The sequence below is a fragment of the Talpa europaea genome, assembly GCF_964194135.1.
Source record: "Talpa europaea genome assembly, chromosome: 14".
Taxonomy (NCBI): Eukaryota; Metazoa; Chordata; class Mammalia; order Eulipotyphla; family Talpidae; genus Talpa; species Talpa europaea.
The window spans coordinates 81,691,671-81,708,246 of record NC_140082.1 but is presented as its reverse complement, the minus strand read 5'-3'; the positions used below and the strand labels follow the sequence as shown (position 1 = coordinate 81,708,246).

The window sequence follows — 16,576 nt, the reverse complement described above, 5'->3', positions numbered from 1 at the left end:
TCAATAAGACTTGGCACCACAAGTCCCCATATTTCAGAGATGTCTGCAGCAGGGTCATAGCATGGGAGAAGCAGCAACCAGCAACCAGCATTGTTGAAACACAGGCCAAGTTTAGTCCTGGTACATTTTTCTGCACTTGTCACCTGTCCTAATCTGGGGGCTCTGAGGCTAGCTCCTAAACCTTCTAATATTCATAGTTATTCTACTGCCTAGTAGACTTTTGCACACAAAATGGAGGCCAACAAATTTGGGTCAGTGAAAATGGTCCATTAAAATGGGCTCCAGATTCCAGAATCACTGAAGTCCCAAGAGCAGGTGATCTAGCATTTTATGACATTCACAAGTACCCAACCTCTCATTCCATCCATTCTTTTCAACATGCAGTCCAAGATTCCCCTCTGAGCCAGCCCTGAGGGAGCACAATCAGACATAATCCTTCCACTGCAGAGACCACAGGCCCTGAAAGTATCTTGTTTTCAGGTTCAGCAAACCCAAGACAGATACACAAGTGAGGGTCCCAAGGCAGTGTCATCCCAATCAGAGCATGTTGGCTACATATGTGCAGAAGCTACCATAGCCTTAAAGAATCCAAGCTTGTCTGGTCTTGGGTAAGTTCAGATCTGGCCATCCGTGTGACTCACCCACTGAAAGCCAGTAGCCGCTGCATACGAGCAGCACATTAACTTGCTTTCTTTGCTTCTGGAGGCCAAGAGTCAGAATCATGAATGATGGGACTCCTGATTTATAGGGACTTGCTGAAAAATAGACAATGTTTGCATTTCTTCCCCCAACTCATTCCCACTTTTATGAGTGCTGTTAAGTTTCATTTCAGCATGTTAAGTAATTTGTGACTCACTGAAATAAAACTTAACTCAGTCCTCATAAAAGCGGAATAAAATGGTATTTCCATGTTTCATGTTATGGTTTGAATCAGCCTGCTATTTGCAGCTCCGTGAAATCTACTCAAAATTCTATTTTGGAGCCTCTTGTCCCCTCCATTCCCTACCGACTAGTCACTACCTTTCTCAAAATTTCCCCAAACTCCTTATAGTAACCCCAAATAGCAAAAGTTATAGCTAAAGGGAACAGAGGGAAAAGCTTGTATGTAAGCCATGGGGATATTTCTAAAGTACCATCTTATATAAAATATGGATGGTTTCTACCTTTTTCCTACTAGAATTAGATAATTATATCAGTGAATAGGTACAGCTCCTCAGGTCACTAAATACCTGTTTTTTTTTTAAATTATTATTATTACTGTTACTAATCTTCTCTTTAACTAACTTTCCTTGTTTGACCCATTCACAAGTATCACAGGAATCCAGAATATTCCATCTTGACAATTACTGTGACTAGTATAAATACTAAATTTGTCTTTATTTTCTTAAAATCTTATTAGGTATGGTCAATTATAATAATAAAACTCCATTAATTATAACTTTACTAAATTGGGTATTTTTGAGAATAAAAGTGGTCTAAAGTTAATCATTATAGTTTCTTTCTGAAGAAAGTCTGTTGGAAACATTGCAGATGGTATTTTTTAAACTTCCTTCAAGTTACTTCTTATGGTTTTAATCTTGTGTGGTGCTTGCAGGTAGATGCTGCCCCCAACTATCAGGATGGTGCTCCTTCTGCCAGGACTGGTGGGCTGCCTGGAGGCAGCAGCTCCCTGGGGCACATCCACACAGATGAGCAAGATGGCCTGTGCAAGCTCTTATTTAGGAAGGAAAGAACCTGCCCTTGGCTTGCACACAAGCTTGCTGAGAACCATCAGCAATTTCTCCATTTCAGTAATAACCATCCGTGCTTTGTTTACACTTCCTGGACAGTTCTCTGTCTGGACATTCTTTGCTACGGCGTGGTAGCCCTGAGGGTCCAGTTCAACCACCCACCACCACCTCCTTTCTGGGACAATGCCTTCCTGAGATCTGCGGGTACCAAGCATCCATCACCCACACAGATCTGTATTTGATGACAAAGCCAGGCAGGGTCAAAGGTGTCCAGAAATTGTCCGCTGCTCCCTGAAAAGTATGGTGAGCGGTTGAGACTTTGCAGGGAAAAAAATTCACGAGGGTTGAAAGGGTTGGCTGCTGGGGCTCCTGGAACTTGTTTCTGTGTTTGTGTCTTTCTTTTTCCTTTGACTCGTGGCTGCCTGTGCCCTAGGCCAGGCTTCCGTAGACCACAAAGGTGTCCCAACTCCTGGGCGAGTGGCTCAAGGCTTGGAGGCAGGTTTCTGGTGCCATCACAGCTAAGGGGGATGACATTTCTCTCTCCCAGGACCCTTGGGATTTATATTTTTCCAATATTTTTGGCTATTTACCTGGAACTGATCATCAGAGAGGATGTCAATTTTAGGAGGAATGAAGCATCAATAGTCACAGCTCCAAGCCCCCGGTTTCTCTCCTAGTAAAACCAGAAGTCCCCTCAGTGGCTCGTGGCAAAGGGACACCTTTGCTCAGTCCTCACAGTTATGAGTCAGTGGAGGTGAAACAAGGAAAAGTGAAAATTTGGAGTAGAGGCCTGGTTTTCCTTCTTAAGCCACATACACATGAGCCTAATGTCCCGTCGTCCCCCCCCCCCCCCCCCCGCTTGCTCAGGCTCTGGCAGCTGTGGTCAACACTTGGTGGACTCACTGCATTTGGTGGACTCACTGCCCAGGACACAGGCATTGGGCTGGGGCTGGGGTGTCCCCAGGCTCTCTCACAACAGGTGCAGACTGAACTGGGTCATCAATATAGCCTACATGGAATAATTGAGGGTGGCATCGCCAGTCACACCTTCTGGGTACTGGAAACACACAATCTCTAGACACCCCCTTTGCTCCCCAGTGGATTCCCTGGATCAGGAGGAGGCCCGTTCAGATGTACAAATGGCACTGTCTTCGGAGGGTCAGGCTGCAGGCGTCCCCAGCTTATAGATTCAACTCAGGTGTAGGTGAGATTCCTCCCTCCTTCCTTCCTCTGTGTCTTCCTTTTATCCCCGTTCTCTTATTTTTGAAGGTAACTTTGGTGCATAACATTATGCAGGTTTCAGGTGTACAGACCTAGACAGTGGCATCTGCGTACACGACACTGAGCTTGTCACCAAAAGTCTAGTTTCGACCTGTCGCCCTACAGCTGGCCCTTTTGTCCACTTTACCTTCCCCCTCCTGCCTTCTGAAATGGTATTTATCATTGTTTTAATGGCCATGGACATCCAACATCCGGATGGTTTAGGGACGACATTCCCTCGGGTGCAGCGGTTCCCCCAAACCAGGCACGTGTGCCCCCCAGGTCAACCCCCTCAGCCACCTGCTCAGGTCTACAGTTTAGCCCGCATGAAGCCCACAGGTGAGTTCCCAGCAGGTGAGTTCCCAGCGTGTCCAGGGTGGGCTTCCACACCTCGACCAGCCCTCTCGTCCCCTTGTCATGAGGCCTAAGGTTGTTTTATGACTTGAGACTGTGATGTTGTTGCTATTTCAGCCACTACTCCCAGTGGGCCTGCAGTGCCTCAGCCACAGGACTCCCCACTTCATACTTAGTCACCGGACACCCCTCTTCACGCTCAGCCACTGGACGAGGCTGTGGGAGGCTGCAGGGAGGGACACCCACCTCCCTGGCCCTAAGGCCTCTAGCCCACCTCAGCCCCTCTGGGAGAGGGGCCTCCCCTGCACAGCCCCAGCAAGGACACAGGAAGGAACATCACCTGGCACCTGCCATGCACGCAGAGGTCGGTCTCGTAGGGCCCGCAAGGTGTGCCGTCCAGGACCCTGTCGGCTACCAGCAGCGGCGACTCCTTCCCCAGCGGCGAGCAGTACAGTTCACACGGCTTCTCTGAGGAGGGAAAGGCAAGCGTTACCATGGAAGCGGTGTGTGTGGGTGCAGGGAGCAGGGGTGTACGGAGGGGGTGAGGCTGGACATGGCCCCACCTTGGAACACTCTACAGCAAATGGCGAAAGACCTCCGGCCCCGGTGGGTGGCATGGGGGGACAGGGTGTGGGGTTCTGTGGGTTCTCTCTCTTGTTCTCTCTATCCTTTGCAACAATACAGTATTTCCTTTTCTGAAGGCACTAAGGATATCAGGTAGAACCAGCGCTCTGCTGGGTGCCAACGTCTCAGTAAGTTGACCGTGGGTCAGGGTGAGTGTGGGGGCTGCTGCTGCAGTGGGGAGCAAAGGTGGGAAGGATGCTATGGGCAGGGGTGTGGGCCCCACAGGTGTCTCCCATGGCAGAGGCTTTGCCAGCACAGAGCTTCAGCGCTGAGGGACAAAAGCTGCAGGGCTGGTGGCAATAGGTCCTGGGTGAGGGGAGCTGGGGTGAGGTACAGAAAGGGAATGAGGGGCTTCCAAGGCAACTGAAGAGCCATGTCACCAGGCAGGACAGAAACCCTGGTTCCTGCAGTTTCTGGAAGCAGGTGAGTTCCCAGAACTTGCCAATTTCCCTCACCTAAGCTCTTTTCTCTGTCTGAAAGCCTCTCCCTATAGTCGATGTTCTGGAACATTCTCATCACCCCAGTGGTTGCAGCTCCTCTCTGGAGTTCCCTCTTCTCCCACCATGTCTGGCTTGAGTCTCTGTACTATGGGACATGCATTAAAGCCTCAGTGCTGTCCTGTTTCCCTAGAACTGTCTGAGCCACGGCCATGGACAAGAGGATTTCTTATAGGTGGGCCCCAAGGCTAAAGGAGTTTGAAGGGACAGATTTAAATTACCTTTAGGCTGGAGAACCGACAGAACTGGGAGTTCTCAGAGGATAAAGGACTGAGCAATTGGCTTACAGAAGAACTTGGTAGGTATTTTTGTCTTTCTCTACTAACTTTAGAATCAGTTTGTCAATAGTCACAAAAGAACTTGCTGGAATTTGTAGGATGGCACGGAATCTACAGATCAGGTTGGGAAGAAGTGCGAGGAGGCAGAGCCCCTTGAGATGCTCTAAATAGTCTCCTTCAGGATGACCTGGGTGGGCAAGTGATCTCCTTTATAAAACACCACAGTAAATGACATGAGGGCCTAGGATTCAGCCTTTGGCACATCACCTATACTCTTTCACCCTTAGTAGTACAGGAGGTCAGATAGTCTCAAAAGTTACGTGACCATACACCTCAAGGAGAGAGGCTTGGCGCACCCTCTGGTGTGGCTGTAGTCTGGCCAGATGGAAGCTAGATTGAGGCTGGACTGTGGGGAACGGCTCCCTGGTTCTCACTGGCCCACCTGTTGCCAGGATTAGGCTTGGAAGGAGAAGCAACAGACATGGCAGGGGGGATGGGCTCAGGGGCTCAAGAGCACATTGTCACTTCAGCTTGGAGGGGTCCCAAGCACAGTTGTGGCTCCTTAGCCCTCATGCTCTTCGTCTGCCAGTAGTCTCACTAAGGTCTCACTAAGATGGGATCTGTTTAAATTTGAGTACGAACCCAAGCCATATCTGGCCTTAGGTGCAGATACATGCTGAGAAGGCTGATCAGCCCCCTTGTCCCTAAAGCTGCCCAGCTTAACCCTATAGTCATGGACCAATAGCGGACACCTGACTGTAACTGGACCAACCAGACTCTCTGTCCCCACCTTGATTTAGAGCCACCCTGCTGTCACCTAACCAGCAGTGGCCATGTGACCGTGGTTAGACCAACCAGCCTCTCTGCTAGGAAACCTGCATGCAATTCAGACACAGAGAGGTATCTCTCATGCATGGTGTTTTTCAAAGAAGTCTCTCCTCCCTTTTTGTCAATCCTGAAATCCCAAAAGCTCTGAAGATGGCAGGTGTTTTCTTACATTTATGACAAATACATTTGGCAGCAAAACTAGGGTTGGCTGACATGAGGCTGTGGCTGTGTCCAGTGCCCCTCCAAGAGATGAGTCATGGGTTACCTGGTAGAGATCTTCCTGTGTCTGATGTGGGTGCTTCTCTGACCCCACTGGGGAGGGGAGGATTAAGTAATATATGGTTGATGCACTGTTATTGCCTCACACCTACAATACTCTCACCTGTGAACCACATTTGGCTCCAAAGGATTTGGATAAGGGAAAAAGACTGACATGAAAGACATTATGGCCGCCTGGCCAGTTCTGATAACACATGAGGGCAAGTTGTAAGAAAGTCTCTCTGAGTAGGTGTGGGAAGAAATGACTTACAGACACAGGAGTGGATGGAGAGAAAGCCCTGACATCTCCAGAGGCCCTGGACCATCACACCCCAACTCTCACCTGCCCCTTGGAACACATGACACCTGCATCTTTGCAACCACTTCCCTGCTTTTCCTAAAGCAACTCCAGCCAGCTTGGCCAACATGGGGTCCAAGAGCCCTAACCATCATCTCTTTCACTCCTGGAGGCTCAGACCAGGAGTGGGTTCTGTCTACTGGGGAGAAGGGAGCTAGAAAGGCATGTCAGACATGACCTTTGCCAAGCCCTCTGACACCTCAGTGGGCACAGGGCCTGCTGGCCTGTGGAGGGAGGACTGAACTCTTGATTTCCACTTAAGTGAGATGCCAGGGGGAAAGCAGAAAAGGGGGTGGGTTTGGAAATGCGCCATCTCCATGGGTTTCTGTCTCAGGCTTTTCCACTTAGAAATATTTTCTAAGGAGAGTCTTTGTCTTCTTTTGGAGGTGGTATGGGTTTGTGGTCCCGAGGCCTCCCTTGGAAAATCTACCTCTGCAAGAATTTTTTTTTTCAAGAAGAGAAAAAAGAAAAAATATAGCTTCCCCTTTCTTGAACTGTGCGTAACTCGCCAAAGAATTCCGCAGTGATAGCAAGGCTATGAATAGGGCAGTCATTCGGGCTTGAGAAGCGCCCGACCGCAGGAATCACTCCTATCACGGCTGAGCTAGAATCGTGCCTTTTATAAACCGACTTCTGAGAGGAACACTGAGAATCTGTATTCTCCCCCGGCCTTTGAATCGGCCATTTATTATTTTGTTTACACCCTTGTGAAACAGTCCTTTTAAAAAATGCTAGCTTTTGTTTATATTTGAGAGGGAAATGAAACCAAATATGCAAGAAGTCATGACAATTGCACCCCAGAAGGGCTGCCCTTGCAAAGCCCTGAACTTGGGGTCTTTCAAAGGCAGAACACTTACTACCAGCTGGCAGTCCTTATCAGCTAGGGTTGCACTTTTAGATCAAAGACACTGGTGCTCTGGCTGTAACTATTTATTGCTTTGGCAGAAAGGAATAAAAATCAAGTAGGCGAAAATGCTTTCTGAAACCCAGTGAGCTCCCTGAATGGCTTCACCGCGCGGCTTCCCAGAGAGGGACTGAGGAAGACATCAGATGCGGCCATGGAGCTAAGTGAACCGCGGGGTTCAGCCACCCCAAGTGGTTAGGAGTGAAACAGACGTGGAATCTGCACTTGGAGAAATCTGCGGAAAAATGGACGTGTGCGTGGGATTTCTGCGCTGAATAAAGGAGGTGGGAGACTTGAAAAAGGAAGCAAGACACCAGGAAAGAACAACTTCTGGCAAATAGCTGAGTGGAGGAGCCTGTCAGGTCCGACCAGGACAACCTGAGCTCTCACTTCTTGCTCCGGAAGGAGAGAATGCCCCAGATGAGCTACACTGGCTCTTCCTGGTAGTCTGGGGACAGCTGGAGGTTTGGAAGCAAAGTCCGGTTATCAGAACTAGCTGCTGTGCTGGAAACACCAGGGCGCTGAGGGGGATCCCTCCTTAGGGACCCCAGGTACTGAGACCTTTGCGTCAGGTGAGCCAGGGTCAGTTGAGCTCCTGTCCTGGCTACAGTCATTCCTTTGGGAACTCTAAGGGATCCTGGGGGGTGACTACACCTGGGATTTTCCTGTTACAACCATAGCATCCGCACGTCCATCAGCGGTTGGGGGCCACGGGGAAGGGGCTGGGACACCCCACTGAGGTATTGCTGTGACTTGGTGCAGGAGGACTTGAGTTCTCCTTCCTCAGTCAGAGGGTGTAGTCTCCCCTCGGCAGAGAGCGCAAGGCAGGGAGGCTCCCTTCTCCTGAGGTCTGCAGGTCAGGTGCCAGCACAACTGCCATCATAAAGCTCCCTGAGGTGGTGTTCATTTTATACAAGGAAAATGTTTGGGAGACTCCTGGGCACTTTAAGCTGAGCCCACATCCGAACGGGCTGGTGTTATCTGATCTAAGCACCCCAGGCCGCTTTAGCCGAGGGTCTGAAGCCACTCTGGCTGGTTACCCACCTCCCACCTGCCAGCTATGCACACTGGAGCTTGTCCTGGCAGACTGATGGGTGCAGGCTTCAGAGATTCTCACGACACATTTGTTTTCCAGCTTTCAAGACTAGGCACACATCAGGCCCTGCTGCTTCAGTTCTTATTAAAGCTCCTTCACTTTTCACTCATGAAATCACCTTTTCTGTCTTCCTCAAGTACTGGAAGCCAGATGAAGGCTGCTTATTCTCTGAGTCAGCTGCTCCAGAAGTGGGGTCAGCTCCTTTCCTGCTTCAGCTGCAGGAGTTTAGAAACCTCTGGAAACCTGTACCTCTCATCCAGTTTTGCAGATTCAATGAGATGATACCTGTGGGCTAACTTGCACCTGGCACATACGAGGTTCAATAAATGGGACCATATTGTCATCATCACAGCATCTTGGTTTTCTGAAGATGAGCAGAACTCCAGGTGTGAAAACCCTGCACTAGTCCTCACCTCAGACAAACACCACAAAGCCGAATGCGAGTGCATACACCACCTACAGCTGGACCAGGCACCGCAAACGCTTGCAACGACCCCCTGGGTGGAGTCCCTCAGTTGGGAGAAAGCCCTTGGAAAGAAAGTGTGACCTGCATTTGTTATCATCTTCCCCAAGCTGTAAACAGTCCACATAATTTATTTCCAAATATTCCAGTCAAGGGTAAGAGCCAACCCAAAATGAACCAAATGGGAAATGCAGGGATGCACGGACACTGAAGAGGGAGCGACGGACACGGGCGGTGCTGCTTCTGCGGCTCTGGCACTCCTGGAGGTTGGCCCTGGTCTCAGCACATGGCACCCACTGGCAGGCTGCCAGCCACCCGCCTTGGGAGCAATCTGGTTGGCTGCCTGCCTCACAGCTGCTCTTGGGAAATCTCAGCGAGCTGGGTTACCCAAGTTCACCCTTGCCGCTCAGAAAGTGGGTCAATGGCTGACTCGGACAGGACCATTGGGTGTCCTTTGGGTGGGCTGTGGGGGTGTGGAAAGGTGCTCTGTGGCTTTTCCTAGGAGATTTTCATGTTCTTGGGGGATGAGGGTGGGAGACCACTGGAAGGGACAGGCCATGTGCCTTACCGTCAACCACCACAGCCGTCAGCAACCCCTTCTTCTTGCTGCTCAGTCTGTCGTGTGTCTGGCACTGCTGGTCCCGGAAGCTGGGCAGGCCCTTGGGGCAGGGCAGGTTCTCACAGACCGCGTGCTCCACGCTGGCACCTGGGCAGTGTGTGCCTCCGGGCCCTGGCCTGAAAGAAGGGGACAGTCTGCATTAACCAGCCAGCGCTGCAGGAAGAGCAGGGTGCCCCCTGTTTGCCTCTCTTGCTGGGAGGGGGAGGGGCCAGGCAAGGTTTCCAAAGGAAACCCCCACCCTGCTCCCACAGACCATAGCACAGCAATCCCAGGCCCACGCTGACGGCATGTTTAAGTGAGCCGTCAGAAAAAAACCTATCCAAGAACTATAAATCAAGGTCATCTGGAAATAGAATACAGTGAGTATTAGTTCAGCAAGATCCACAAATTGTGTCTTTCATCTGAACTTAAAACTTGGCCATCTGTAACACTGAAACCCCAAGGGGAATATTTGGTGTGTGTGAGGTTTTTGGTGGGGGGAGGGGGCTTCTTCTACAAAATGAAGAACCTAAATTGTTCCCAGGTACACTCTGGAGGTGGTTAAGTTTTAGGATGAGTGAGTCAACAGCTCTCACTGATTTTATAATAAAAAGAATCAGAGCGAATCATTTGCTGATTCCAGCTCTGGCACCTCCATGAGGGCAGATGTGGACTGTGTGTGGCCAGTGCCGAGGCCATGGGTCCTGGACCCTCTGTGCTGAGGCTGAGCCATCAGCAGTTCTGTGGCCCTGGCTGTGTTCTCTGGCCAAGTCCATGCGCGTGCGGGCCAGGGAAGGGCAGCAGGACCAGGAAGGGCAGGCTGCACGGGCTCTGCCCAGCTACTCCACAAACCTCACAGCACTCAGCCTGGGCCACCTTGATGGCTCCTTGGTCTCCGTGATGCCAAGATCATAGTGAGAGAGTCAGAATGGCCCCCTGCACTTTTTACTGAAATTAGGCAGACGAGAGCAAATAGCAGCGACCACAACTGTTCAATGGCTCAATGACTTTTGATAAACTATACTCATTACCGGCAGGCAGTCATTTTGATACATTCACCATGTCACTTGACCATTTTCCACATTCGGGCAGTGAGGCCATCCTGTGGTCACTGCCTTGAGGGAGAGCAAGGGCTGCAGAGGCAGCAGGTGTGCAGGCGGCTGCACTGATAAACGTTGTCTACAAAAGGCCAGATGGTGAACATTTTTGGCCTGTGGGCCACATAGTCTGTTGCAACTGCTCGACTTCCACTGGAGCGCAAAAGCAGCCAAAGACAATGTGTAAACAAAAGGGCATGGCTGTGTACCAACAAAACTATTTACAAAACCAGGGGGTGGCCAGATTTAGTCCATGGTCACAGTTTGTCAACTCCTGGTCCTATAAAGTGCATGTGAGAGAAAACACCCCGAGGAGGAAGAAAGGTCCCTCCTCTCTGTCCACAGGCTCCAGACAACCAGTCCCTTGTCTGGGAGAGGAGGTGGCCTATAGAGGGGCAATGAGTTCCCATCTCCGAGAGCAAAACCTCTCTAAGGCTTATGGGACCTGAAAACAGGAGGACCGTGTGTTCTTTTTCTTGTCCAGAGCAGCAGGGGGACAGCTGGGGCTCAGACAAATGATAGCTTAGCATGTTTAGCAAGATGGAGTCTCAGACAACCTCCCCAAGAGCTCTGGGCCCAGGTGTAGACAGATGTGCCCTGTGCCACATACAGTGGATTGGAAGGAACAGAGAAGTTGGCCCTGTGGACCAGCGGGAGGGACGTCCCTGCTGACAGTTGCATTCCAATGCTTGCTAGAACCAGAGGAGGCAGCAGCAGATACTGCAGAGTGAGTTGAATGTGTTCTGGGTTAAATGTGTCCTTCCCCAAATTCCTATGTCAAAGTCCTTGCCCGCACTACCTTGCAATGGGGCTGCCTTTGGAAACAGCACCGTCGCAGATGTAGTCAGTTAAGATGAGATCATGCTAGAGTGGGGTGGACTCCAGATCCAAGACCACTGGTGTTATTATAAAATGGGAAATCTGGAGACACACACAGCACACACAGGGGGACACCATGTGTGATGAAGACAGAGCTAGGGTGACCCTCTCCACTGTAAGTATGTCAAAGATGGCTAGCAAACCAGCAGAAGTTAGCACAGAGGCGTGAAACACATTCTCCTTACAGCCTTCAGAGGGAACCAATCCTTTCAACATCCTGATCTTGGCCTTCTGGCTTCAGAACTGGGAGGAGATACACTTTTGTTGTTAACAGCACCCATGTGTGGACATTCATGGCAGCCCACAGGTTCTGGGAGGCCAGGTGTCATGAAGGCCAGACACATCCTCACTGAGCTTAGATGTAGATACAGGGAAGTGGGGCAAAATCTCCTAAAGTGATTAGGAATCCCACACAGAACTAGAGTGAAAATCAAAAATATAAACTAGGTTGGGTTCTAGAAAAATTAAAAAAAAAAAAAAACTATTTCTTGCACACCTTCAGGTGTGGACAGATTGGTACCTGTCAGGGAGGTAGCTTCCTGGGGGTCTTGCATTTTGTTTCAGCTTCTGTTGCATCCATGCCCATCAATAAATTTTTTTTCAAATTTATATCTGACCGACCCTCATACACCAACTACTTCTACACCTTGTAGCAGAGGGGTAGAAAGGTGATGTGACCCAAGAGAGCTCTTTGATTCAGCCTGCGAGGGGCAGGTCATGGGACGTGACATGGGCCTTGGGGTGCGTCCCTCCTGAACTTTGCTTTCCTGCTTCTCCTCCCACCTGCCATTACACCATCTCCTGCACCCCCACCCCGCTTCCCTGCCTATCTTTGTGGCCACCTCCACCCTGTAGCTTATTTTTCCTTCCTTCCTGGAGCTGCTCCTGACCTTTCTTGGGTCTCTTCTAGAACTGTTGTGCAGTGCTGGGCTCCTGTCTTCCTCCTGTGCCCCTGTAGCCTTGAGCAGGGAATGTCAATGGGCACTTCACAAGAAATGCTGTTCAAATGGCAGATACAGACACAAACAGACACACCGCCTCTTTACTTCTGAGAAATGCAAATCAGAACCTCAGGAGGTACCGCCTCATACCCACCAAAACGGCCTACGTGAAAAAGGTAGACTACAGGGAGTATGGGTGAGGCTGAGAGCAGTGGGGAGCTTGCCACTCCACATGGCAGGGCCACTCTGCAAAGCTGGCAGTGCCCGCCCCACCGCAGGAGCATGGACAGGACAGCAGGTGGCCACTCCTGGGGCCATGCACCCACACTGGCCTGCACCCACGATCTCCTGCCAGCAGCACTGTGCTGGGGCTGCACCCCACAGGTACATCATCTGCCTGTTCTACCTTAATGAAGAGGTTTTAAAATGAGGAAAAGATAAGGTAGAGAGGTGTTCATGAGACACTGAAAGTGCAGAGGAAAAGTAGAGTTTCTCCCCAAATCTTCCTCTCAGATCCTGCAGAGGAGGGCGTCTCCTGGGGTTTGGGTTCCAAAGTTGCTGGTGCAGACCCCAATGCAGAGCAGGGAGGCAGCAAAAGCCTGCAGACACAAACCCACCACACCTGGGTTTGTAAGCAGGATGAGGAGCAGGGGGTAAGCAGGATGAGGTGGGAAGAAGAGTAAGATGCCAGCTGAGTGGCATCTTAACTTTTTTTTCCATTTTTTTGCTGTGCTCTAGTCAATGAAGATGTTGGAGGATAAATCAATCACAACAGCACTTCAGATCTGCTTACGATACAGACACAGGTTGCTCAGCCGTGGGGGGTTCTGCCTGCACAGGTACGGATGGTTTTGAGGGTGAGCCGGGCACTGGGGCACATCTCAGAAAAGGCAGAGAGTTGCTCACACCCCTTCCAAGCAACAGATGTCCTAGTACTAAGGCCTCCTCTGAAAGGTATCCAAGGAACACATGTAGCTTATGCTTCAGTGCAGAAGGCTTGAATTGAAAAGAACCATCCATATACACACCAGGTCACTGTACACACGTGGGGCTTCGCTGTGGAGCAAAACACAATTACAGCAGAGAACTCACCTCCCCCTGTCCTGCCATGGGTCTTAGGAATTTCGCTGCTGTCCTCTTGGTGCTCATGGGGTGAGACCCCATGTAACCCCCAAGTCAATCCCGGTTTTGTGCTGCACTCACCTTCCCAAGTGCCAACCTCCCACCCACCTGCTCTGGCTGCAGCACAGCAGGCTCTTCCCACAAGAGCCTCTTCCTGCTCCCTCCCCAGAACACCAGCCTTCTGATTGAGTTATTTCATTGAGCGAACACTGGTATACAAAGTTGTGGGTGCACTGAAGTAGAGGATCTCCCTCTCTGGCTGGCAGGCTTGGGGCAGAAACAGCTACTGACAGTGACAATGATGGTGGAAGGAAAAGACAGGCCTGCGGAGCTGGCTTAAAAATACACGGTCCCCATGGCCTTGATGTCAGCTGGCAAGAAATAAAACTACCAATAGCGGCAAAGACCAAGACTAGAAAAAAAAGGGGTGGGGGGGGAGACAACTCTTGGCCAGTGTTTTTGGACAGTGAATATACCAGCTGCAGAAGACAGGAAAGGAGCTGGGAATACAAAGTGGAGGGGGTGGGGTGAGGGCTGTGGGAGTGTTCCAAGTCTGAGATGTACAAGCAGTGGGATTTGGCCTTCCTTGCGAAATCTCAAGGCAGCGAGCCTGGTGATTTAAGGAGTGAGCCTGGGAGAGGACGTTGTTTTGGTCAGAGCTTGGCTCCAGGGCCTCGATCAGCTGTGCTTTGTTACAATCACCGCATCAGTCCATTCGCCAAAGCAGGCTGACCATCGCGGCCTGCACTCCCTAAGCCCTGTCTGCGTCCCGAGTCAACGGAAGCTCTGGCCGCCGCCCACCTGCCCACTGCTTGCCCAGCCCGCCCTTCCCAGGCACCAGAGGTGGGTCTGAGAAGGTGAGGAACCCTATAGAAATCTACAAGGAAAGAAGAGCATGTGGTTTCTTTTCAGAACAGGAATCAGAGTCAGGCTGTTATTGCGAAAGACTGGACAGGCTACCAAGGAGGAAATATTACAGGGGCAAAAACATTACTTCTCTCATTTGGGATAAACACGGTGGGGTGATACTTTGGAGCTTGCTCCTGGGAGGGGCTCTAGCTGTGAGCTTGGACCTTGCTGAGTGAAGATGGCCCTGAGGCGCAGGGGAACCTGGACCCTACCTCCAGGCTGGTCACAGCATTGGGGCCTCAGTAAGACAAAATGGAATAAGGGCAGGGGCCCATCTGGTGATCCCCCTTCTTGGTATAATTTATGATAACGTTTTTGGGGGAACAATGATATTAGGTGCATGCTGGGGGGTGACTGGAGTTGCAGAGAGATTGCAAGGAGGCTCCCAGGCAGTTGCACATGGAAGGCAGGCCTCTGCCACCAGCATGGAAGGCTGAATGGGATGCATCACGTGGTGTGGATCCTGCCTTCAGAGCATAAAGGCAGCGGGGTGGGCCAATGAAAACAGCCGACCCAACAGGTCAGGGTGATGATGAGTTGCCACGATACTTGACACACTAAAAGGGGCATGAGCAGTGGGGAGGGAGAGAAGGAGAAAGAGACACCCCACTTTAAGCAAGGTGGACAGGGAAGCACACCTGTCTAAGAAGGTAGCACAAGGACACCCAAAGAAGGACGGGGCCAGCTGGGGAGAGGCAACCGTACTCACAGCAGCCCTGAGGCGGGGTGTTGTGTCTGAGAATAGAAAGGAAGCTTCAGGACTGGGGTGGTTTGAGTGGGGGCTCCTTCCCTACCAAAGATAAGCCCACCCAGTGCCAGTAAATGGGACCCCATAGGAGAAGTGTCTGGGTCACTGTAACTAAGGAATGCTTCATTGTGGGGCGGGACCGTCCTGAGTTAAGGCAGGCTCTACATACCCTGACAAGTGTCCGCAGGAGAGACGGCCATGTAAGGGTGGGGATAGGCCAGGGTGACAAGTCGAGCAGAGAATGCCAGAAACCACAGACGCCAGAGTGGCTTGGAAAGGTCTCCTTCAGGGTTCTGGGATTGAACTGACCCTTGATTTCACTTTTGTTTTGAAGTGCTGGCTTCCAGAACGGTGACAGAATTCATTTCTGTTGTTTCCAGATATTAGGGTGTGGGAAGTTATTATGGCAGCCACAGGAAAGTAAGCAGGGAAGGACTGAAGGGCCCCAACAGAAAGAATTGGATTTATGCTGCAGTGGATCTCTCTGGAACTGAGAAGAACAGATTTGAGGTAGGGAGCAAGCAGGAAGCAGAGAGGCAGGTGCTAAGGTCTGAAAGGACCCGTGGTTGCAGGTTCTGGATCTGGCCCACTGGCAGGTGTGCTTCCCTGTCCACCTTGCTTAAAGTGGGGTGTCTCTTTCTCCTTCTCTCCCTCCCCATACTAAAAGGGCTCATGCCACAAGTATTGTGGCAACCAGCTGTGTGGCTGGTCCATTCTGGTTTTGAAACCTGACTCCTCCTGCTATACTATGTCAGGACCCTCTAAAGGAGGAAACTGAGGCCCAGAAAAAGGGCTTCCTTCAGGTCACAGTGTCAACAATCAACCAGGCCAGGTCCAAGCCTCATGGCTGTGATTCCAGACCCAGAGCTCTTGTCTTAGGGCCAGAGGTGGAACTAATTTAACTTCACCACAGAGCAGCATAAAAGCTGAAACTGATCTCTGTTCATTTCTCACCATTCAGCTACACATGTTTGCGAATCATCTACTCATCTGTAATGGCTAAGGCCAGGTGTCCACTTGGCTGGCCACAGGGTGTCCAGGTTAAACATTCTATCTGGGTGGATCTGAGAGGGCGTTTCTGCTCTGTGAAGGCAGGATCCACACCCGTATCATGCAACCCATTCAACCTTCTATGCTGGTGGCAGATTCAGTAAGACAGATGGCTACCCCCAATGTGGCAGGCATCTTCCAATCCATTGGGGGCCTGGATAGAACAGAAAGCAGAGGAAGGAGGAATTCACCTCACCTCTTCTCTCTGGCCTCACTGTCTCAATCCCCCTCACTGGGACGTGTCTCATCTTTTGACCTTGGACTGGGATTTATAACAGGCTGTCAAGGCCTTCAGTCCAGGGCCGAATGAGACCACCAGCTTCCTGGGCCGTTTGCCAATGGCGGACCGCGGGACTTCTTGGCTTCCACATAATGCCAACCAAGCCCTTATCATAAATCTCCACATAATCTATAGGCCCTGGAATAATGTCACTTCTTTTAATATTACGCTGTGACTTTGATGAGAAAAAACAATCCCAGCTGACAATGAACGAAGCCACGTTATTCTAGGATGTGCTTTTGTTTGACATGGTTGAGGAGTTTCTAAGAACTGGTAAACAGCACATTAAGTGAGATCCAACT

General features: G+C 50.7%; 1 protein-coding gene across 1 annotated transcript in view; it reads right to left on the bottom strand.

Moving 5' to 3' along the window:
* The window catches only part of ADAMTS17 (ADAM metallopeptidase with thrombospondin type 1 motif 17), a gene marked incomplete at both ends in the record, with an annotated part of 237,322 nt that overhangs the window by 73,546 nt on the left and 147,200 nt on the right, over positions 1-16,576 (bottom strand). Inside the window, 2 exons of the mRNA XM_084254463.1 lie at positions 3,685-3,812; positions 9,219-9,385. Of these exons, the coding sequence (XP_084110589.1) occupies positions 3,685-3,812; positions 9,219-9,385 (295 nt within the window). The remainder of the gene's footprint in view (positions 1-3,684; positions 3,813-9,218; positions 9,386-16,576) is intronic.